Source organism: Lethenteron reissneri, chromosome 55 (genome assembly GCF_015708825.2).
Source record: "Lethenteron reissneri isolate LAM-NWPU_2019-01 chromosome 55, ASM1570882v1, whole genome shotgun sequence".
NCBI classification, from domain to species: Eukaryota; Metazoa; Chordata; class Hyperoartia; order Petromyzontiformes; family Petromyzontidae; genus Lethenteron; species Lethenteron reissneri.
This window is the reverse complement of record NC_083833.1, coordinates 7,131,341-7,155,643: the sequence shown is the minus strand read 5'-3', so window position 1 is coordinate 7,155,643 and position 24,303 is coordinate 7,131,341. Positions and strand designations below refer to the sequence as shown.

Sequence of the window (24,303 nt, the reverse complement as noted above, 5' to 3'; positions counted from 1 at the left end):
ATCATCACCACCGTCACCACCACCATCACCACCACATCACCATCACCACCATCATCACCATCATCATCACCACACCACCACCATCACCACCGTCATCATCACCGTCATCATCACCACCACCATCACCACACCATCACCACCACCATCACCACCACCATCACCACCACCATCATCATCATCACCACCATCACCACCACCATCACCACCATCACCACCACCATCACCCCACACCACCACCATCACCACCACCATCCCACCACCATCACCACCATCACCACCATCACCACCACCATCACCACGTGGATCCTCGTGGACCAACAGACGACGCCTCTAGAGATCAGCGGCGACGTTCTCCGTTCCCGACTCCCACGGCGCGTAAGGGCGATGTAAGGGCGATGTAAGGGCGACGCAAGGGCGATGCAAGGGCGATGTAGGGGTGATGTAAGGGCGATGTAGGGGCGATGTAAGGGCGATGTAAGGGTGATGTAGGGGCGATGTAAGGGTGATGTAAGGGTGATGTAAGGGCGATGTAGGGGCGATGTAGGGGTGATGTAAGGGCGATGTAAGGGCGATGTAGGGGCGATGTAAGGGCGATGTAAGAGTGATGTAGAGGCGATGTAAGGGTGATGTAAGGGCGATGTAGGGGCGATGTAAGGGCGATGTAAGGGTGATGTAGGGGCGATGTAAGGGTGATGTAGGGGCGATGTAAGGGCGATGTAAGGGTGATGTAGGGGCGATGTAAGGGTGATGTAGGGGCGATGTAAGGGTGATGTAGGGGCGATGTAGGGGCGATGTAAGGGCGATTGTAAGGGCGATGTAGGGGCGATGTAGGGGCGATGTAAGGGCGTAAGGGCGATGTAAGGCGATGTAAGGGCGATGTAGGGGTGATGTAGGGGGATGTAGGGGATGTAAGGGCGATGTAAGGGCGATGTGGGGTGATGTAAGGGTGATGTAGGGGTGATGTAAGGGCGATGTAAGGGCGATGTAGGGGTGATGTAAGGGCGATGTAAGGGCGATGTAAGGGCGATGTAGGGGTGATGTAGGGGTGATGTAGGGGTGATGTAAGGGCGATGTAAGGGCGATGTAGGGGTGATGTAAGGGTGATGTAGGGGTGATGTAGGGCGATGTAAGGGCGATGTAGGGCGATGTAAGGGCGAAGGGCGATGTAAGGGTGATGTAAGGGCGATGTAAGGGTGATGTAGGGCGATGTAAGGGTGATGTAGGGGCGATGTAAGGGTGATGTAAGGGCGATGTAGGGGCGATGTAGGGGTGATGTAAGGGCGATGTAGGGGCGATGTAAGGGTGATGTAAGGGCGATGTAGGGGTGATGTAAGGGCGATGTAGGGGCGATGTAGGGGTGATGTAGGGGTGATGTAAGGGTGATGTAGGGGTGATGTAAGGGCGATGTAGGGGTGATGTAGGGGCGATGTAAGGGCGATGTAGGGGTGATGTAAGGGCGATGTAAGGGCGATGTAGGGTGAGGGTGATGTAGGGGTGATGTAAGGGCGATGTAAGGGCGATGTAAGGGCGATGTAAGGGCGATGTAGGGTGTGAGGGGCGATGTAAGGATGATGTAAGGGCGATGTAGGGGCGATGTAAGGGCGATGTAGGGGCGATGTAAGGGTGATGTAAGGATGATGTAGGGGTGATGTAAGGGCGATGTAAGGGCGATGTAAGGGCGATGTAGGGGCGATGTAAGGGCGATGTAAGGGCGATGTAAGGGCGATGTAAGGGTGATGTGAGGGCGATGTAAGGGCGATGTAAGGGCGATGTAAGGGCGATGTAAGGGTGATGTAAGGGCGATGTAAGGGCGATGTAAGGGCGATGTAGGGGTGATGTAGGGGCGATGTAAGGATGATGTAAGGGCGATGTAGGGGCGATGTAAGGGCGATGTAAGGGCGATGTAAGGGCGATGTAAGGGTGATGTAAGGGTGATGTAGGGGCGATTTAGGGGCGATGTAAGGGCGATGTAGGGGCGATGTAAGGGCGATGTAAGGGCGATGTAAGGGCGATGTAAGGGCGATGTAGGGGTGATGTAAGGGCGATGTAAGGGCGATGTAGGGGCGATGTAAGGGCGATGTAAGGGCGATGTAAGGGCGATGTAAGGGCGATGTAAGGGCGATGTAAGGGCGATGTAGGGGCGATGTAAGGGCGATGTAAGGGCGATGTAGGGCGATGTAAGGGCGATGTAAGGGCGATGTAAGGGCGATGTAGGGCGATGTAAGGGCGATGTAAGGGCGATGTAGGGGCGATGTAAGGGTGATGTAAGGGCGATGTAAAGGCGATGTAAGGGCGATGTAAGGGCGATGTAGGGGCGATGTAGGGGCGATGTAAGGGCGATGTAGGGGCGATGTAAGGGTGATGTAGGGGCGATGTAGGGGCGATGTAAGGGCGATGTAAGGGCGATGTAGGGGCGATGTAGGGGCGATGTAGGGGCGATGTAGGGGCGATGTAAGGGCGATGTAAGGGCGATGTAAGGGCGATGTAAGGGCGATGTAGGGGCGATGTAAGGGCGATGTAAGGGCGATGTAGGGGCGATGTAAGGGCGATGTAAGGGCGATGTAAGGGCGACATAAGGGCGACGTAAGGGCGACGTAAGGGCGACGTAAGGGCGACGTAGGGCGATGTAAGGCGATGTAAGGGCGATGTAAGGGCGATGTAAGGGCGATGTAGGGGCGATGTAAGGGCGATGTAAGGGCGATGTAGGGGCGATGTAAGGGCGATGTAAGGGCGACGTAAGGGCGACGTAAGGGCGACGTAAGGGCGACGTAGGGGCGATGTAAGGGCGATGTAAGGGCGATGTAAGGGCGATGTAGGGGCGATGTAGGGGCGATGTAAGGGTGGTGTAAGGGCGATGTAAGGGCGATGTAGGGGCGATGTAAGGGCGATGTAAGGGCGACGTAAGGGCGACGTAAGGGTGACGTAAGGGCGACGTAAGGGCGACGTAGGGGCGACGTAAGGGCGACGTAAGGGCGACGTAAGGGCGATGTAAGGGCGATGTAAGGGCGATGTAGGGGCGATGTAAGGGCGATGTGAGGGCGATGTAAGGGCGACGTAAGGGCGAGCGAGTAAGGGCGACGTAAGGGCGACGTAAGGGCGAAGGGCGATGTAAGGGCGACTGCTCTGGAAAGAAGACGCACCACCCCTTCAAACGCGTTGCCCCGGTACAACAGCGTTATACACAGCTGGTCACACACCCACACAAGGAGCTCCCACTACCCACCAACCACCACCCACCAATCACCACCCACCACCCACCAACCAGCCCTCCCCGTACAGCCTGGACAGACTTTCTTTTGGGGCAAGTGCTGTAAGCGAGCAGCACTGATGGAGGCCGGCGGCACTGCGGCACACGAGGGGGTGGGGTGGACAGAACCACGCCCGGCCGCCTTTGTCTCCCCGAGTGGCGATGTTGATGACGACACATCGCGCCGGGGTGCTCGTTTGAGGCCGAGTCGACCTCGGGGAGGCCCAGGACCGGTTCAGACAATTGTCAGCGGCCTTGGCCGTGAGCGGGAATCGAACTCGGCTCGCACGCTAAACTACACTGCACTACCGCTCCCCCAAGCATGCACACACACACGCACACGCGCGCACGCACGCACACACACACGCATACACGCGCACACATGCACATACACACGCACGCACACACACGCGCGCACACACGCACGCACACACACGCCCACACGCCCAGCGGATTGTAAGACGCACGCACACAAGGCGACCGTTTTCTGCTTTCAGAAATAAAACACACCATGTAGAGACGAGCGATAAACCGCGAGCGACACAATTGCACACAGCCACCGCTTTCACCTCGACGGGGTAAAAGGGAAGGAGGGGGGGACGTTTAAAATAAACCAAACGAGCAGACAACCCTACACCACCGCCACCACGGATTTTTGTTCGGGGTTATTTGATCGCAGCAAGAGGGCTCCGTGTAGGCGGAGGCATTTTTAATCAAGTGCTCGTCAGAACGAAATGTTGTATTGCACGGCTACAGACTTGTGGCTCTTCACTCCGAGCCGCGGGCGGTCTCGGAGGGAGGCGGTCAAGAATCCGTTTCGGTCTGACCACGAAGTCGCCACCCACCAAAACCACCACCACCACCCCCCAGCACTAACCAGCACCACCACCCCCACCACCAGCACTAACCAGCACCACCACCACCACCAACACCACCATCACCCCCAATACCACCACGACCCCCAGCACTAACCAGCACCAACACCAACCACCACCAACCACCCAACACCACCAACCAACACCACCCCCAACACTAACCAGCACCAACACCACCACCACCACCCCCAACACCACCACACCCCAGCACTAACCAGCAAACACCAACCACCACCACCAACCACAAACCAACACCACCCCCAACACTAACCCAGCACCAACCGGCGCAAGATGGTCGAAACCACGAGACCTCCTGTATACCAGGCGAGGTAGTTAACGCCTCGCCGCCACGGCGGCGGCACCCATCATCATCACCAGCCGTGAACTGTCAAAGGGCATCCCAAGCGACCGCCGGTCATTCGGGGGGGGGGGGGGGGGGGTTCCTCGTGGTGCAACGAACCCACATCTAGTGCCCGCGCACAAAGTCGCATTGCCCAGCGCTCCATCTCCCTCTCGGTCCGCGTTGCCCCGCTCAACTGAGCCGCCGCTCCCTGCCGGGGTCGTCTCACCCCCCCTCCCCTTCTCGTCGTGAGCGAGCCCACAGCGACTTGTCAGCGCGGATGTCCCCTGAAACGGCGTCAAGCAGCTCTCAGACACGTGTCCTTCCGCCCGAGTAACGTCACGCTAATTTATGAACTCCCATCGCTCGACAGGGGGGTGGGATGGGGGTGGTTAAGTGTATAAGAACGTGAATTAAACTGGTTGCGACTGAGATCGCTAGACGCATCGATTGCGGCGTTTGTCCCATAACATCTCTTGGGGAAACTCATATTCTTCCTGGAGCATCGTCAATTTACTTATTCGTACTCTTAGGTTTTTCCTGGCAGTCACGAAAGCTTCAAATCTAGAATTTACTTATTCATGTCTCCCCAATGGGACCGCCCCCTTATACCCTTCATTTTAGAGAGCTCAGCTGATGCCGAAAGCCTTGAAGCTCGTGGAAAAGGATCCACTCGCATCGGCAGCATTTTCCTCAAAAATCCGACATCCGCTGGCCCAAACGCAGAAAAAAAGACACCGCTGCGCTGGCCTTCGCTTATCGGGGCTCTCCCTCGACCCAGCCAGAGGCAGGCAGGCAGGCAAAAACGGACGGATACTTACTAGGCAGCGTGATTAGTATGAGATTAAGTACGTGCCAGCTGTGGTCCCCATTACGCCTCGCTCAGTGTGACCGACGGCTGTGCTCATCGCTAAAAAAAAACCACCCACGCGGTTTTTTTTTTTCTCTCTCTCTCTCTCGTTTCTTCGCGACCTCCAAGAATCTCGAGCTCACTAATCGCGATCTCAAGAATCACGACCTCACCATGACCAAGAAAATCTCTGGCCCAAACTCGAGGCCGCGAACCGACTATTCGCGTCTTACCAATACCACGTCAACACGGGCCTGCTGGCACACGGTTGGGTCACATCACCGCAGCCTGGGACGCGTGGGTACACGGTTGGGTCACATCACCGCAGCCTGGGACGCGTGGGCGCACACAAAGCATCAATTCCCAGCGAGGCGAAGCACCGCCGCTCACCCGGAGAGACGCGCTCGCAATAAGAACGTGGCAATCGTAGCAAACAAACAAACACACGCATGCACGTGTAACCAGCGGCGCAAACGCTCCCTCGCTCAAGCGAGTGTTTGTTTGCGCGTGTCTCTTTACAATTGCCGGCTCTCCTTCGATGCAAAACGACGGGCGAGAGAGCGCCCGGTGTCGACCCCGCAGCGCCGCCAACACACGGCAATGTTGCGGGCTCGGCGAGGGCACGTTCGAAATGAATGCGCCCTTTGCAAAAGACACGGGCAATGTTCTAGGGGGAGAAAATAATACCGACGACGCGGTCATTGTAAGACGCTTAGAAGGTAGTCTTTATATATTTGTTGTAAACACAGCTGCTTTTCTCAATGGTAAAGTAAAAAAAGAAAACACTACCTATTATTGCAGTTATTAGGAATTGCTTGAACGTTTTAGCGTCATGATATTTTGACATCTACACACGGGCCGATCCAGCAAGAGGAACGATAAAACGAGAACAACCCAACGGGGGGGAACCAGTCGCCCGGAACCCACGGGCGGTGGAGCCGGAGGGCGACGCAGGCAGCTGGGGGGGGCCCCGAAGCGTTCCGTTCCGTTCGGGGTTCGTGGCGTTAAGCCCGGCGGTGAAGGCAAGGCCCAAGCCATGATAATCCATTCCAGCGGGAGGGGGCGGGGGGGAGACAACACGGGTCAGAATCCGTTCCGGGATTTGTGGCGCTCGGCAGCGCGAACACTTGAAAAACATATCATTGGAACTTTTTTGGCCAGTGTGAAAGAATGAAAAATGAGAATAGGTGTTAACCCTTTCGATTTAAAGTTTCGTGACTGCAGGGATTCATCTTCTTGGTTCTTTCGGTAAAGTCACGTAGAAGGGAAGTAATAAAATAATAAAAATAAAACATAAAATAATTCTCACGACGGACCTGTTCTTCACCTGCAGACGGCTGCTTGCGTTGTGGCCGAAACGTCGTGAGAATAATTTTATTATGTTTTATTTTTATTATTTTATTACTTCCCTTCTACGTGACTTTACCGAAAGAACCAAGAAGAGGTGTTAACCCTTTCGCCGTTGTCTGGTCTGACACTGGTGGGACTAGGCCATAAAGCAGTTTGTCTCTGGCGTGTAGGCCAATCGGTTTCACAGGCAATGCATACATCATCATCATAGCATGTTTGGTAGCATGTTGCATGTTCACCACAAGTACCGCGTGTGATTAATGTGGAGTTGATTCCCTGCAAAAGGTGTCTAACTTGGTGTTTGAACATCTTAGCACGTGTTTTTATTGCGAGAAAGGGTAAAACTAATTCTTATTTTTAATTGTAAAAAAATGTTTTTTGTGCTAAACTCTACAAGCGTGAATAACCTGAAGACGAGTGCGAGGGTGGATTATGATTTTTTGATTTTGTAGATTCGTGGTCGTACGGTCTGGGCCCGCCGATCGCCACCACCCTCCACCCTCCAACCCTCCACCGAGGGCCAAGAAGAAGCCCGCGTCGCTGTGTGGAGGAGGGTGGGGAAAACCGCATATTGGCGAAGCCGGCGAGCCAAAGCAAAAATAAATAAATAAATATATGAAGCTTATTTTTTGGCGACTTTCCCGTTTCGCTTTCGGAAGGCAGGTGCGATCCACAGTCTGCGCGTGAGTTTGGAGGTTCCCGGTAGGTAGATGGAGTGGGGGGGGGGAGTGATATCCGACGTAAACCATAACCTCGCGTCTCTCCGCCAACGAGCGACAGAAACGCTCTCCCGGAAGAAGTCGCCCGCCCGTCCGCTCTGAACGCGTCGTGACAAAATACACACACACGGGTGCGACTACGCGCAGTTCAAAAGCTGCTCCCCCAGCCGCAATAAAAACGTAGAACTTCACGTGGTTAGTCCGACCCCACCGACTGCCTCCCCCCTTCCCCCTCGTCCCCCCCCCCCCCCCCAGTGGTGGGTGCTGCTGGTGCCTCCCCCCGCCGGCGCTGGAGGCAACCGGAGTCAGCAATCCTCCGAGCTCGATGGTCCGAGCTCGAGACGCGCGTCAAAAGTTCCGCGTGCAAATGTTTTATTTACCTCCGCTGGTACGTTCTGCTGTGGGCCAATTAAAAAGCACCACGCACGCACGCGCGCGCACAGAATGCGTCAACGTGACCCCGAGCTTTGGAGGCTCAAACTAACGATCGCAGCCTGGGTCTCACCAATCCATGCCTTGTTCTTCCTCCTCCTCCCCCCCCCCCCTCACAGTCAGACTTCCCCTGCTCCCTGGTTTGTGTCGTCTCCAGAGAGGCCGGCGTCGCGGGCGCAAGCCTGGCGAGTTTTTCCACGTTCCGGGTCGGTGGGCCTTGGCGTCGTTTCATCCCACGGCCTGGCCCCGTTCTTTTACTTTTGTTTGCCCTCTCTTCTTCGCCGAAGGCTGGCGACTCGGCCCGACGATCGGGAAAAATCCGACGGCGCCGCGTTCGAGCGTGGTAGGGAGCGTGCGCGCCAGTGCAGTCGGCCCACCCTCCTCGTCCCTCTCGTGCCAGCCGCCCGCTCCGCTCCGCCCCGATGCACGTGCCGCGTCCGCCCCGATCTCACGGCAGGCGATCGTCAGCTGCCGAGCACGGAGCCAGCTACTGGCGGGTGCTCAATCCGGCTAGAGGATTCTGATCCGCCTGGACGGGCTGAGTTGGACCGCGTGAAAGGCCCCTATCTGGATGGATGTTGATGATTATTGGCAAGGTCCACATGATTGGTGAGATGCAGATAAACGGCGAGATTCAGATGAGTCCAACGTGGATGGAAGATTTAATCCACAAAGAATGGTGACATCTGGATGGTGCAGCTGGAGAGAACAGCCGATCCAAGTTGTATTATTGTCCAATTGAGTTGGAGATCTCCGCTTGCGGCTGATCCAGTTCGGCCAATCTGGATGGTGAGGTCTCATCCGGATAAGGGACGCTGATCTCGGCGGATTGTCCTATCCGAACAGAACAAACTTGACCTGGCCGCATCGTCTCATATTTACAGATGACTTCAATCGGACGGACGCCCCGATGTGGCCTCAGGGCCCGATCCAGCGGCAAGTGGGTGCGGCGCAAGCCCGGGCTCAGCGGCTCGATCCCGATCTGGCTTAACGACGGTGCTAACCGGTTCCTACTTCCCTCAACGGCCACCCCCTCCTCTCTCCGCCGACCACCGCCTGTTGTGGCACCAGCCCCTCGCACGATATCCGGGCTCCGGCTCCCTCATCTCGTTGACAACGGCCGCCGGTCCTCGCCGCTTTAAAACCCGGCGGGGCACATGTCCGGCGGACGGACGGACGGTCACATGCGGCCACGCAGAGCGAGAGTTGGGAGAGCAGAGGAGGCCGCCGGCGGGAAGGGCAGTGCGGCGGGGGCGGAGGGAGGGAGAGAGGGGGGGAGGGGGGGTTTAGGGTGGCGGGGGTGGCGACCAGGTGCGGCGGCGCTACGACCCGCACAGGCGATGCATGATGCTGAGGAGGCGAGGCTGCACGATGCCAAGGAGGGGTCGGCGGGCGGGGTCACCGTCCCAGCACGCCTCATCAGCTGCCAGCACTCCTCGTCGAACAGGGGCAGTCGCTCGGGCCGCGTGCCTGCACGCCGCACCAGAGACAACGATGATCCCACCCCCCCCCACCACACCGTGTAGCTTTAACGGACTGTCGGAGCAAAGTGCTGTTTGCGAGTAGCAGCTACGAAGGCCGGGCACTGTGGCGCACGAGGGGGTGAGTGGCAGCACCACGCCCGGCCTCGTCCGTCTCCCGAGTGGCGATGTGTTTACACACCGCACCGGGCACTCGCTTGAGGCCGAGTCAAAGTAGGGGAGGCCCAGGACCGGTTCAGATAATCGTCACCGGTGGTGACCCGTGGGCGGGAATCGAACTCGGGTGTCCAGGTTCGTAGGGCACCGCGCCGCACAATGACTCGCGACGCGCACATTAACCAACACCACCCGCATCTGTTCCGTGAAATGCCGCCAGCGGAGAGTGCCTTCCGCACGTCACCTAACGGCCTCAAAGTGAACCTAGCCTGGCGCGAGCTAGGCCGCGGTGACGTCGCCGCGTGCGCACGCCTAGGCACAGTCGCGCGCGACATTTACGCGTTGTTGATGACGCAACGTATGTACGTACGTCGAACTTTTGTCGCGCCGTACGTAGCCGACCGTGCTAATCGGAGGTGCGGTGGCTTCCTAACATCGTAAGGAAGAGCGCTCCGGACGGCCGCCGCAGAAGCGCACCTGGAGCGGTCGCGTGGGTAGTATGGGTCGCGTGGGTCGTGCGGGTCGCGTGGGTCGCGCGGGTCGCGCGGGTCGCGAGGGTCGCGAGGGTCGCGAGGGTCGCGTGGGTCGCGTGGGTAGTGTGGGCCACGTGGGTCGTGCGGGTCGCGTGGGTCGCGAGGGTCGCGTGGGTCGCGTGGGTAGTGTGGGTCGCGAGGGTCGCGTGGGTCACGTGGGTCACGTGGGTCGCGAGGGTCGTGTGGATCGTGCGGGTCACGTGGGTCGCGTGGGTTGCGTGGGTCACGCGAATGCCGTGCGTGCTGCCTCACCCCTGCGCACGTTGGTCCAAAGCTGATCCTTGGTGGCGCACCGCTCGAAGGCCTCGGGCAGCCGCACGGCGCCCGGCGCACACGTACCAGAAGAGGATGCCGAACGCGTACACGTCCACCGAGTTGTCGTACTTGCCTGCGCCGCGCCGCGCCAAGGCCGCGGTTGCGGGGGCGGGGAGGAGACAGAGACGAAGGATGGGGGGGGGGGAGGGTACCATCAAAAGGTGGCGCAGAGAGGTTGTGAGCAGGAGGGGGGAGGAGGAAGAGGGGGGAGGATGAGATGAGGGGTGGGGGTGAAGGGGATGGGTGGTGGTTGGGGGGGCGGGAGGAGGAGAAGGGGGGAGCAAATGCTTCTGAAAGCACAGGGTGTGCCTGTTGGGTGTGTGTGTGTGTTTGTTATTTGTGTGTGTGGTGTGTGTGGTGTGTGTTTGTTATTGGTGTGTGTGGTGTGTGTGTGTTTGTTATTGCTGTGCCTGTTGGGTGTGTGTGTTGTGTGTGTGTTTGTTATTGGTGTGTGTGGTGTGTGTGGTGTGTTTGTTATTTGTGTATGTGGTGTGTGTGGTGTGTGTTTGTTATTGGTGTGGCCTGGTGGGTGTGGTGTGTGTGCATGTGTTTGTTATTGGTGTATGTGGTGTGTGGTGTGTTTGTTATTTGTGTATGTGGTGTGTGTGGTGTGTGTTTGTTATTGGTGTGCCTGGTGAGTGTGTGTGTGTGCATGTGTTTGTTATTGGTGTATGTGGTGTGTTGGTGTGTTTGTTATTTGTGTATGTGGGTGTGTGTGGTGTGTGTTTGTTATTGGTGTGCCTGTTGGGTGTGTGTGGTGGGTGTGCGTGTTTGTTATTGGTGTGCCTGTTGGGTGTGTGTGGTGTGTGTGCGTGTTTGTTATTGGTGTGTGTGGTGGAGAGCAGCGGCACACTGGTTATCGCACTGCCCTGCGAACCCGCGACCCGAGTTCGATTCCCGCTCACGACCAAAAACGGCGGCGATAAAATGAACCGGCCCTGGGCATCCTCGAGGTCGACCGAGCCTCAAAAGAGCACCTGGCGCGTCGCGTAATCATCGCCCCACGTGTGCCGTGGCAGCCTCCATAGGTGCTCGCTCGCAGCACTTGCCCCAAGTGACGTACGTAGGAAGTTTGTTTTCGGTCATCGATACACATTCAAAGCTGCCTAAGCAGCGAGAGCCTCTTCACTAACGAGGGCGCTGTCGAGAGAAAGGGCGGCGCGGGCATTCTGCGAGCTGTTTTGCGGTCCGTTGCGTTTCCGCCGTTCGTCACCGACGGACAAAGGCCGCTCGTTCACTCAGCGAGGGGATACGGGGGAGAGATGGGCACTCGAGGAGAGAGAGCAATCACGGCCACCCCCCCCTACTGAACGTATGAATCAGCGACTACGCAGGATAAATCCATCTCGCCTCTCCACGGTTTCCCGTGAGCGAACGCAACTCGGGGGGTCCGTGCGGGGAGGGGGGGGGGTATCGGTAAGGTCACCCCACACGCGCGCCCCGTGGAAAATGACAACGAGACGTAATGGTGGCTGCGGAAGGATAAACGCGTTTGTAGCAACGGCGAAAACGAGGAGCGATCGCAAACGCGCGATTATTATTATAATCACCATCATTTAAAGAGCGCTACGGGAAGGCTCACGCTCGCTCGCTGTGCGATGCTGGATCACCGGCACGAAATGCTCGGAATTTTATTTCTCCTCCGAAATGTTTACTCTGGGACTCGCGCGTGAATCACGTGCGGGGGGAGGGGGCTGTTCTCCTGCCGTGCGCTAGCGGCAGGCATCGGCGCGTAAGCGTCGCAAGCAAGCACCTTCGATTAGCGTGCTTGGCTCCGTACGGTGCGAAAGACGTTCAACTTCACTCACCTGCTGCCCGTCCCCTCCCTGAACACTCATCCCTTACATCCCTTACCCATCCCCCGCTACTGCTGCTACTCTTCCCGCATCGGCGGCGAGATGTTAATTGCCTCGCCTCGTATGCAGGAGGTCGTGGGCTCGATCCCGGCCCCTGGAGATGCCCGTTTGTTTGGAGTTTGCGTTCCTCTCTCCCCGTGGTCATGTGGAGTCCCCCGGTTATTCCATCCACACTTAGAATCAACATCACACGTTGGAGCATTAGGCGGCTTTAAATGTCCCTGTGACGATAAGCCACTTTGTTGAGCGATCATTGTGAGAGCGAGGGTCGCTTCTGAAAAAAAGCTGCATAGCTCAGTGGAGCCTGACCTGGTAAAATAAAAAAACAGTTACACCATTGGAACCTCATTTGCCAGTAAAAAAATCTGATAATTCGTTTTTTACCCTTCTATCTGGCAACAAAACTGACACCTTTTTTACAAGGAGTCATGCTTGCATAGACCACAATACCTGCAGTCATAATGCAAAAAAAAAGTTTTTTTTTTCTCATTTGATATGTACTCTAATCCCTGCATAAGTAGTTCGCGGACTCGGTGAGACGTGGATCTTCAGTGTTGAAGTGCATCACCTTCCAGGGTTACTTGAAAAGAGCAAGGCTTCACTTGCTCGTTATCCAGCATCCGCAGAATTATGACTTACATGCTGTAACTTTCTGTTTTTTGTACGTATCTACACATGCTGAACTTCTTTCGCACCCTACGTAGCCGACCGTGCTAATCGGACGTGCGGGGGGGGGGGGGGGGGGGGGGAAACGACAAAAAAACTAAAACACAAACAGCATTTCTAAATAAATTAGTTTGCCAATCTGGATTTGAAATTGCATAGCCCCAGTGGCTTCCTTTGTCACCAAGATCCTCTGCGCGTCCTTCTTGGAAAACAGTTGACTGCTTCAAATGTATTACGCGCGGCAACAAATACGGACATTCACAACAACCACTGCACGCCTCCTCCTCTTCCCCGCGTGCCGCAGATGACCCCAATATTTGCCGCACGGCATCTTGAGACGGCGGACGCATTTGGAGGCTCTAGAATTCCAAATCATAATTCCGTTAAAGGCAGCGCTGACGGCGAGCACAGTACAATTTGCTTGAACGCTTTCCATCTACAGTTTAAAGTGTTTCGGCATTGGCCTGTTGCTCCCATCCATAATTGGGGGGGGGGGGGGCAGGTAACTCTTGTAAAGATTACCTAAAATTAATGAAAGTGTAGTTATAAAGTTGCGTGACTATTCGGAACTCGTTCACCCCGAAGAAAAGTAACCAAATTGGAGACCAGAACTTGGTAGAGATAAGAAAAAAACCCCAGCACTGTACAGAGAAGGGTCGACGGCCGTGATCGGAGCGTCCTGCTGCGAGCCTGGCGCCAGCGCTACCGTGGCTATCGTCTCGTTGCCTGGCTTGTTGCTGTCACGTTCTGACCACGTGCCCCTGCTGTACACCTGTGAAAAAGAGCTTTGAATGCTCATCGGATTCCTCCCGCAGCACGAATAACCATTCTGATTAACGCAAATTAAACACGAGGGAGGGTGACCGAGCGGTGGTGGGAAGCGTTGCACGTAGCCATGCGAGTGCAAGGTTTTTCTTACTTGTTAGTTTGCCCTCGAACTCACCAGAGAAGAGCTCGGGAGCCATGTGGATGGGCGTCCCCACGATGCTGCCCGACATCATCGCCTCGGGTTTGCAGAATCCCAGGTCGGTGATCTTCGCGCGGTTTGACTTGTCCAGCTACACAGAGCGACGCACACACGGTGCATGCACACAGGCACACATGGTGCACACACACGCACGCACACAGTGCACGCACAGCCGCGCACACGCACACACGCACAGACGCACAAGCACGCACGCGCACGGGGCACGCACACACGCACAGACGCACACACGCACATGGGGCATGCACGCACATACAACAACCGCCATTCGCCAATAAGTGCCGGTGACGTCACCACGACGCTTGTACCACGAAACTACGAATTAAGCACGCATGCACGCACGCATGCACACACGCGCAAAGACAAAGATTACCGCATACAGCCTTGAACTGACCGTTGGGGCAAGTGCAGTTAGCGAGCAGTTACCCCACACCAAAGACAAAGATCCCCCGTACAGCTTAAACAGACTGTTGGGGCAAGTGCTGTCAGCGAGCAATCTATGAAGGCCGGAACGGCACACGAGGGAGTGGGTGGTCAGCACCACGCCCGACCGCCTTTGTCTCCCCAGTGGCGATGTTTACTACGCATCGCACCAGGTACTCATTTGAGGCCGAGTCGACTTAGGGGAGGCCCAGGACCGGTTCAGATAATCGTCACCGGTGTCGGCCGTGAGCGGGAATCCAACTCGGGCTGCCGGGTTCGCAGCGCGGCGTAGCGCTAACCGCTACACCACCCCAGCTACCCCAACACACAGCACAAATAACCGTTATCCGCCACCGGGCGGCGGTGACGTCACCGCAGTGATCTTGCCAGGCAAGGTGCACTCTGTGCCAGGCTAGGTGCGCCAGGGTGACGCTCTCCGGGAAAGGGGTGGGGAGCGTGCGGTCAAGTGGGCGGACGTACCAGCACATTCTTCAGTTTGATGTCTCGGTGGACAAGGCCTTGGCTGTGCAGGAATCGGATCCCCTCCACCACGTCCAGCGCCACCCGGAGCCGAGCCGCTAAAACCAGCCCCCCCTAAGAGACAAAACAGATCCCCCCCCCCCCCCCCCCCCGCAAAGCCTTTACAGACCGGCGCAGGCACGAGCAGTCAAGGAGCATCTCACGCACACGTACAAGCGAGCACTTGAAGGGGAAACACATTTTTAAAATAAATGAAATGGTGACAGCTTTTTAAAAGTTTTTTATTTATTTCACGGTAAGCGATGCTTGGGGCACATCCGTCCACGCACCCAGACAAAAGGACAAAGATCCTCCATATATCTTCTTGGTTTTTTCGGTAAAGTCACGTAGAATGGAAATAATAAAATAATAACAATACAACATTATAAAATTATTATGTTGTATTTATTTTATTTTATTATTTCCCTTCTACGTGACTTTACCGAAAGAACCAAGAAGATGAATCCCTGCAGTCATGAAAGCTTTAAATCAAAATCCTCCATATAGCCTGAACAGACTTTCAGGGTGCTGGTAGCAAGCAGCACCTATGAATGACGGGCACGGCACGCCAAGGGGGTGGGTGGTCAGCACCACGCCCGGCCGCCTTCGTTTCACAGGTATTCATTTGAGGCTGAGTCGACCAAGGGGAGGCCCAGGACCGTCAAATCGTCACTGGTGTTACCCGTGAGCGCGAATCGAACTCGAGTCGTTGGGTTCATAGCGCGAGGCGCCAACCACTACACTCCCGCCTCCTCCAGGCCACATACACACACCATATATACACTATGCAGATCTCCACCAGACACCATGCATATATATAGCCTCGAACAGACTGTTGAGGCAAGTGCTGTTCACGGGCACCGATGAAGGCCGGAACGGCACACGAGGGGGTAGGTGGCTATGGGTAGGTGGCTAGGGCCACGCCTGGCCACCTTCGCATCCCCAGTGCTGACGATTACACACCACACCAGGTACTCGGTTAAGGCTGCGTCGGCCGTGTTCGTATCGCAGTGCGCCGACCACTGTGCCACCGCTCCCCCACACACACTCGCACACAATACACACGACCACTGTGCCACCGCTCCCCCACGCACGCTCGCACACAATACACACGATCACTGTGCCACCGCTCCCCCACACACGCTCGCACACAATACACACGACCACTGTGCCACCGCTCCCCACGCACGCTCGCACACAATACACACGATCACTGTGCCACCGCTCCCCCACACACGCTCGCACACAATACACACGACCACTGTGCCACCGCTCCCCACGCACGCTCGCACACAATACACACGATCACTGTGCCACCACTCCCCCACACACGCTCGCACACAATACACACGATCACTGTGCCACCGCTCCCCCACACACGCTCGCACACAATACACACGACCACTGTGCCACCGCTCCCCACGCACGCTGGCACACAATACACACGACCACTGTGCCACCGCTCCCCACACACGCTCACACACAATACACACAACCACTGTGCCACCGCACCCCACACACGCTCACACACAATACACACAACCACTGTGCCACCGCTCCTCCACACACGCTCGCACACAATGACACACGACCACTGTGCCACCGCTCCTCCACACACGCTCACACACAATACACACAACCACTGTGCCACCGCTCCCCACACACGCTCGCACACAATGACACACGACCACTGTGCCACCGCTCCTCCACACAACGCTCGCACACAATACACACGACCACTGTGCCACCGCTCCTCACACACGCTCGCACACAATACACACGACCACTGTGCCACCGCTCCCCCACGCACGCTCGCACACAATACACGCGACCACTGTGCCACCGCTCCCCCACGCACGCTCGCACACAATACACACAACCACTGTGCCACCGTTCCCCCACACACGCTCGCACACAATACACACGACCACTGTGCCACCGCTCCCCCACGCACGCTCACACACAATACACACAACCACTGTGCCACCGTTCCCCCACACACGCTCGCACACAATACACACGACCACTGTGCCACCGCTCCCCCACACACGCTCGCACACAATACACACGACCACTGTGCCACCGGTCCTCCACACACGCTCGCACACAATACACACAACCACTGTGCCACCGCTCCTCCACACACGCTCGCACACAATACACACGACCACTGTGCCACCGCTCCCCACACACGCTCGCACACAATACACACGACCACTGTGCCACCGCTCCTCCACACGACGCTCGCACACAATACACACAACACTGTGCCACCGCTCCTCCACACACGCTCGCACACAATACACACGACCAGTGTGCCACCGCTCCCCCACACACGCTCACGCACAATACACACGACCACTGTGCCACCGCTCCCCACACACGCTCGCACACAATACACACGACCACTGTGCCACCGCTCCCCCACACACGCTCGCACACAATACACACGACCACTGTGCCACCGCTCCTCCACACACGCTCGCACACAATACACACAACCACTGTGCCACCGCTCCTCCACACACGCTCGCACACAATACACACGCACTTCTCTGCTCCGTTTGCAAATGCTCACTCTCAAGCACGAGACTTTCATTTGAATATGTCGTCGGGCCCGAGTGTTCTGATCAAACAAAACCCCACGCACTGATTCAACTGCGCGCTGCTGATTGTATCCACACTTTGAGCAGCTCTTGGCGCCCGCTGGTCGATAAACGAAGACAAATGCTCACAGCTTCGAGTGCGTGCTTGTGTTTCGAAACACGCGCGCGCGCGCGTATGTATAAATAACACAACCTGAATGACAATACTAATACGGACGCGGGCTGCTGCTGCTGCTGCTGCTGCTGCTACGATGACGACGGCGGAGAAGAAGCAGCGCCGGGACCGTCACGCTCGCGCGTCGGTATCCGCGGCTAAGAGGCGGCTCGCTCATTGTCCCGTCACAAAAGCGTGGCGGGGAGCGTTAATGCCGCTGGCGGAGAAACCGGGTGGGTCGGGGTGGGTGCACTTAGCAGCAACTTCAATACTCCCTTCAAAGGGGTGAGCGGCACTCTCTCCTCACTCTCTCTCATTTTAGCGGGGGGGGGGGGGGGGGATTGGGCCTTTTCTCTCTAACTACACCGGGAAAGCAGTCCGCGGGACAAAACGCCTTTGTTCGGCGATCGCCGCGAGGACGGACGGAAGGATGCGGGGCTTGCAACGGCCGAGCCGGCCTGGTGCACTAACCCTTTCCTGCCCTCGGGGATGTTTTGTTTGCGATCGCGGCGAGGCGGCCCGGACGGCCGCGTGGGGAGCCCCGGCCCAGGGTCGCGACGGAGATGCCGAGCCGGAGCCGGTGAGGTCGCGAGAATCCGGGCGTCGGCCCGCCACCGGGGTGATCGAACACGAGTTCTCGAGCGAAGCGAAGCAGACGTTCTCTCTCAGCCGGCTCACCCGTGACCGCACCAACGGGCACGTCCAATTCCGTGCCGCGCTTAATTGCGGATCTGACTGTCGGGTGATGTAAATGTTATTCACGGTGGCAGAGGTGGGTGGCAAAGTTCCGTCCCCTACTGCAGGGATCCACAGCCCCCAGGCTGCGGCTGGTACAGGTCCGCCGCCTGTTAGGAACCAGGCCGTGGACCGTAACCCGGTCCGTGAAAAAAGTTGTCTTCCACGAAACCGGTTCCTGGTGCCAAAAAGGTTGGGGACCGCTGCCCTACCGCACGAACGAGGTCAGGTGCAGGGATATCGCAAGTAGTTTTGCGATATCCGCTTCCGCACTTCGACGTTTAGCGAACAAGGGAGACGTTGCGCCGTTCTGCGTGAGATCCGTTCAAGCCCTGACATTCACCCTGCAGTGACTGCTGCCTGGACAACAGCGGTGGAACGGGAGCGAAAAGACAGATGGACGGACGGTCCGACAGTCGGGCGGACAGATGGATGGATGGTCAGAAGAAGTATGGATGGTCAGACAGATGGACAGACGGACGAGCGAATTGTGGCTGAGCAGATGGACAGACAGTTTGGACAGACGGACGAACGGACGGATGGATGGAATGGTCCAATGGAGAGTCAGAGAGACAGACGCTCGCATCGCAGTCGGGGCGAAGTCGAGCCATCTCCGGGGTAAACTCAAACTAAACTGTTTTATTTCACCAGGTGAGGCCCACTGAGCTATGTAGCTCTTCTTCAGAAGCGACCTGGCCACGAATGATAGCTCAGCGGAGTGGCTTGTCGTGCGGAAGTTTACAGCAGCCAAATATTCTTCACGCACACTTCAAGATGCGGAGGGAAAGACCGCGGGACCCGGAGAAAAATCCACACGACCACGGGAGAGAGACACGCGCAAACTCAGGATCGAACCCACGACCTCGTGTGTATACCTGGCGAGGTAGCTAACAACTCGCGGATGCAGAGCTGACGCGGCGCAACGGACTCGGACCGTCGCTCTTTCCTCCTCATGGGTTAAAAAATCGCGGCGGCGGAGGAAAGAAAAAAAAACAAACCCAAGTGCATCTTTTTTTAACAAACACAAGCTGCGTGGAGTGGCCGTAATTAAGAGGCCTCACGCGGAATCTTTCAGCTCCTTGGCGCGTTTTATTTATTTATTTAGGCCTGAGAGCAGAAAAGATAAGGCTCCATTTGCAAGGGTCAGAACCGCGCTCCCCCCACCCCCCAGCGTCTCGCTCTCTCTGGGCTATTACGCGTTTTTTGTTTATCGGCCACAAAACAAATCCCTTCAAAGCCGTCCCCCTCTTATTATTAAAACACATGCAAAGGACACGTGAAGGATGCCTCTTGTGCATTTGGCGGGCGGGGCGCGCGTTGTTTTGTTTGTATTAATATTTTGTTTTACTGAATTCGGCTAAACTTGCAGCTCGTCGAGTAATATTAATAATAAAACGTTGCTTTGAACGTGACGCGACGGGCACCTTTGTAGTGGAGGCGGGTGGGAAAGTGCTGCCCCGAGAGCGGGCAAGAGGTCGCTGGAATGGATCTCACAAGTAGTTCTGTGACATCTCCTTCAGCGAGGGTGGCGACTGGACCCTTCGTCGTTTCATAAACTGGCGCCGATAACGCAGCAGGTATTAAAAAAACAACAACGGGGAAACGACACGAAGGAAAGAATGATCGCAAATGAACTCCCGGCTGCGTTGCCTGCAGTTGGGGATTTGCCGATGCACGGTGTCACGAATCCCCAACGGACAGAAATGGAAGTCCATCGCAGACCGCACGACCTCGCAAGTCGCGCGGATGCGGGATGGGCACGATCGCTCGCTAGGGGCGCACAAACGAGCGCTGAATCGGCCGCGCACGCACACACACACATGCACGCGCACACACACACGCATCGCACGGCCACGTTTACAGAGAGAAAGATCTGTCTGACGCACACAGGCACGAATGTACGCACGCACGCGCGCGGGGCGCACTCACCGACGCACACATGGACGCACGAGATGGCACGCACGCACGTATGGTCACACTGACACGCGCGTGAACAAGAGCACATGCGCACGCACCTTGATGGCGGTGTAGAGATCGCGGAGCAGCCGATCATGATGAGGAGCACGGCCATGTTGGAGCCGCCACCGTACGTGTAGTCAATTACGGAGCCGTGCAGAGACACGAGCCGGTCGTGCGCGGCATCGAGCTGGGTGAGGATACGCACGCAGAATCACACACGCACACGCACGCGCGCAGAACCACACACACACACGCACGCGCGCAGAATCACACACACACACGCACGCACACAGAACCACACACGCATGCAGAATCACACACGCACGCACGCACGCAGAATCACACACACACACACCACGCGCGCAGAATCACATACGCATGCAGAATCACACACGCACGCACACAGAATCACACACACACGCACGCGCGCAGAATCCACAACACACACGCCGCGCGCAGAATCACACAACGCACGCACGCACACAGAATCACACACACACGCACGCGCGCAGAATCACACACCACGCACACAGAATCACACACGCACGCACGCACACAGAATCACATACGCATGCAGAATCACACCACGCACGCGCGCAGAATCACACACACACGCACGCGCGCAGAATCACACACGCACACAGAATCACACACACACGCGCGCAGAATCACATACGCATGCAGAATCACACACGCACGCACACAGAATCACACACACACGCACGCGCGCAGAATCACACACGCACGCACGCACGAGAATCACACACGCACGCAACGCACGCACGCAGAATCACACACACACACACAACACGCGCGCAGAATCACGCACGCACGCGCGCAGAATCAACGCCGCACGCACGTAGAATCACGCACGCACCGCACGCAGAACCCACACACACACGCAAGCGCGCAGAATCCACTACGCATGCAGAATCACACACGCACGCACACAGAATCACACACGCACGCGCGCAGAATCACACACGCACGCAGAATCGCACACGCACTGCACGCAGAATCACACACGCACGCACGCAGAACCACACACGCACGCACGCAGAATCACACACGCACGCACGCAGAATCACACACGCACGCACGCAGAATCACACACGCACGCACGCAACGCAGAATTACACACACACAAAACAATAACGACAACAGCCAACGTTCGCCAACGAGTGACGTCCTCGCAACGCCTGTGCCAGGCTAGCTGCACTTTGAGGCCGTCACGTGCAATGCGGAGGCTCACTGCTGACAGGAGGTCACGGGACAGACTCAGGTGCAGTCGGTGTTGACCGACTGAGATGACTGGCAGATGCACCACCTGTGCCAACACTGATGGCACAGGTGGTGCATCTGGTCCAACACCATGTGAGACTAGGCTCTAAGGAAAGCTGTCTCGGGTGTGGACCAATCAACTTCAATCAACTTCAAGGACAGTGCATACATTATCAGAGTTATGTTTTTTGTTTGCATTACGGCTGCAGGTATTGTGGTCTATGCAAACATGACTCCTTGTCAAAAAGGTGTCAGTTTTGTTGCCAGATAAAGGGTAAAAAACAATTATCACTGTTGGCAGAGTTGTGTCGCACGCGCGCACACACACACACGTGGTATCACACACACACTGACACATACAAGCGGTATTACGCACACGCTAGCATGCACACACACACGGGCGTCATTGCACACACACAGGAACGCACAAGACAAAGATCCCGCGAATAGCCCATCAGGGTCGACACGGCACACGAAGGGGGGGGGGGGGGGGGTGGCGTGGCCAGGCCTCACAATGGCCTACTCATTTCGAATGACGTTAGAGGACCTTGAAAGTTCACCCTGAAGCAGACGGGCGGTATTCATGGTCGACACACCCGGGCAGCATTAACCAGGGCGACCCGCCGGATTCGAATCGTGAACGACTTAACAAGCGGCGAATGCGTCACCCTTGGGCCAACGGACACCGAGATGTGACGTAAGAGGCTCCGAGTCTAAAGTTTAAAGGACCTATAAATACAAATCCTCATCCCTGAAAGGATCTACACGCACGCACAAGCATACGCGGGCACGTATCAATCAGACCGCTCCACCGTTGAATGCACATTAGGTACGGCGCAGAATTACCGCGATGTTGCCATAACGACGGCCAAGGCCGGGAATGGTCAAGTAGGCCCGCGTCGCGGCTCGCCCACATGGGAGCGAGGCGTGACGCGTGGACGATCGATCGCTGACGGCGGGAATGAGATTGATGCGGCGTTCTTGAGAAGCACGTCAAACGCGCAAACGGGGATGCTAATGAGATGCCACGCGTTCGAGGGATCGAGCGGGGCGGCGACTCTCCGCTGGAATCGTACACCTACCGCGGAAATGTTTTGATCAATCGGTAGAATAACGGTCGCGACGCGGATTTGTGTACAGCGGTTCATTGGTACCATCACGTGCGTGCGTACGTGACGTAGCCAACCGCGCTATAAAATCAGAGGTGCGGCTAATGGGAGATTCATCTCAAGGCAGTTGTGGCGCAACGGTGGGCACGTTGGTCAGAAAAGAGGCACAATCAGTCGGTCACAGGCAGAAGGGGCGATAGAGATCTTGAGCCTGGACCTGAAAAGGAACAGGGAGTCGACAGAACAGATGGGGGGCACAGAGGAGAATGAGCCAAGATTGGTGGGCGAGTGGCAGAGGTCGCAAACGAGTTTTGATTCCTTACCCGTACCCGTACCCGGCCGCACCACGGTCGTAAACGGGTACCCGTACCCGGCCGGGTACGGGTAGCTGGGTATCGGGTAGGGTACGGGTATCGGGTACCCGATTGTGACCTCTGGCGAGTGGATGAGCGGGTGAGCGAGAAAGCGAGCCGGAGGGCAGATGGGCGAGCAGACCAGTGGCCGGGCGAGCGAGCGAGCTGGCGAGCGGACGAGTGGAACGGCGAGCGAGCGAACGGACGGAGCGGGCGGCCGAGGGGCGCCGGGCTGTCGAATCTCACCGCGTGTAGTGGAACTCGAGCGCCAGGTCGTTCCAGTGCTTGTCGTCGGGCGGGATGACCGACTTGAGGGCGCAGTGCGCGTGTCCGCCCCAAGGCTCGTGGCAGGCGTACACCACGCCGTACTGCCCGCGGCCCAGCTCGGGGCCCAGCCGCGGCATGCCTACACGCGCGAGCGCCACGCGGTACACGCGCAAGACAAAAGTTAACGTCAATAGCCTCAACGGACTGGCGGGGCAAGCGCCGTTAGCACCGATGAAGGCCGGCACGGCACGTGAGGGGGGCAGGCGGCTGGAACCCCGCCCGGCCGACTTTGTCTCTCTCGTGCCGTTGTTTACACACTGCAGCGGCAGAGTCGAACCTCGGATTGCCGGGTTCGTAGCGCAGCGTGCCAACTGCCACGACTACCGCTACAACGTGTGCCGCAAGGGCATATCGAGCACGTACACATACGCACGGCACGCACACACACACGGCCGCAATGGTCAGCATGGGGCAGGGTGTCACACGGGTTTATGGACACACCGACGGGCAGGCGGAGACACAGAGACTTGTGGATTTAGAATGTCTGCAACAGAAAGAAACAAAACATCCCGCGTCCAGCCAAACCAGACTGTTGGGGCAAGTGCTGTTAGTGAGCCGTACCTATGAAGGTCGGAACGGCACACGAGGGGGTGGGTGACCAGCACCACGCCCGACCGCCTTTGCCTCCCCAGTGACGGTATTAACTACACACCGCACCAGACATTCATTTGATGCCGAGTCAACCTAGGGGAGGGCCCAGGACCGGTTCAAATAATCGTCACTGGGTGTTGGCCGTGAGCGGGAATCGAACTCGGGTGCCCGGGTTCGTAGCGCAGCGGCACGACCGCTCCCCATACGAACAGCACCGCGAACAGGCAGACGGGCGTGCAAAATCAGGTCACGTGGATACAAATGCATTTAGATACACAGCTATGCCGATATGCGGATAAAAGCGTGTCCCGTAGATTCGCAGGTACGTGAATACACGGCGCACGCACAGGCACAACAACCGCCATTCGCCACTAAGTGGCGGTGACGTCACCACGACGCTTGTGCCAGGCCATGTGCACCTTGAGGCCACGTGAAGTGTCG

General features: G+C 57.1%; 2 protein-coding genes across 3 annotated transcripts in view; both read right to left on the bottom strand.

Annotated features, from left to right (window-relative positions):
* The window catches only part of LOC133356683 (box A-binding factor-like), a 36,696-nt gene extending 24,540 nt beyond the window's left edge, over nucleotides 1-12,156 (bottom strand). Inside the window, exons 1-4 of the mRNA XM_061574322.1 lie at nucleotides 12,153-12,156; nucleotides 10,246-10,371; nucleotides 9,216-9,283; nucleotides 8,191-8,281 (exon numbers count right to left, since the gene is read on the bottom strand). Coding sequence (XP_061430306.1) covers nucleotides 8,191-8,281; nucleotides 9,216-9,283; nucleotides 10,246-10,371; nucleotides 12,153-12,156 — 289 coding nt within the window. The remainder of the gene's footprint in view (nucleotides 1-8,190; nucleotides 8,282-9,215; nucleotides 9,284-10,245; nucleotides 10,372-12,152) is intronic.
* LOC133356817 (dual serine/threonine and tyrosine protein kinase-like) overlaps nucleotides 11,709-24,303 on the bottom strand; it is an 84,682-nt gene continuing 72,087 nt past the window's right edge. Inside the window, exons 11-13 of one of the 2 annotated variants that reach the window (XM_061574527.1) lie at nucleotides 14,709-14,822; nucleotides 13,740-13,878; nucleotides 11,709-12,327 (exon numbers count right to left, since the gene is read on the bottom strand). In XM_061574527.1, coding sequence (XP_061430511.1) covers nucleotides 12,314-12,327; nucleotides 13,740-13,878; nucleotides 14,709-14,822 — 267 coding nt within the window. In that variant the 3' untranslated portion in view covers nucleotides 11,709-12,313. Of the gene's footprint in view, nucleotides 12,328-13,257; nucleotides 13,879-14,708; nucleotides 14,823-24,303 lie in introns of those variants that run through there. The other variant, XM_061574525.1, reaches the window with a different exon arrangement.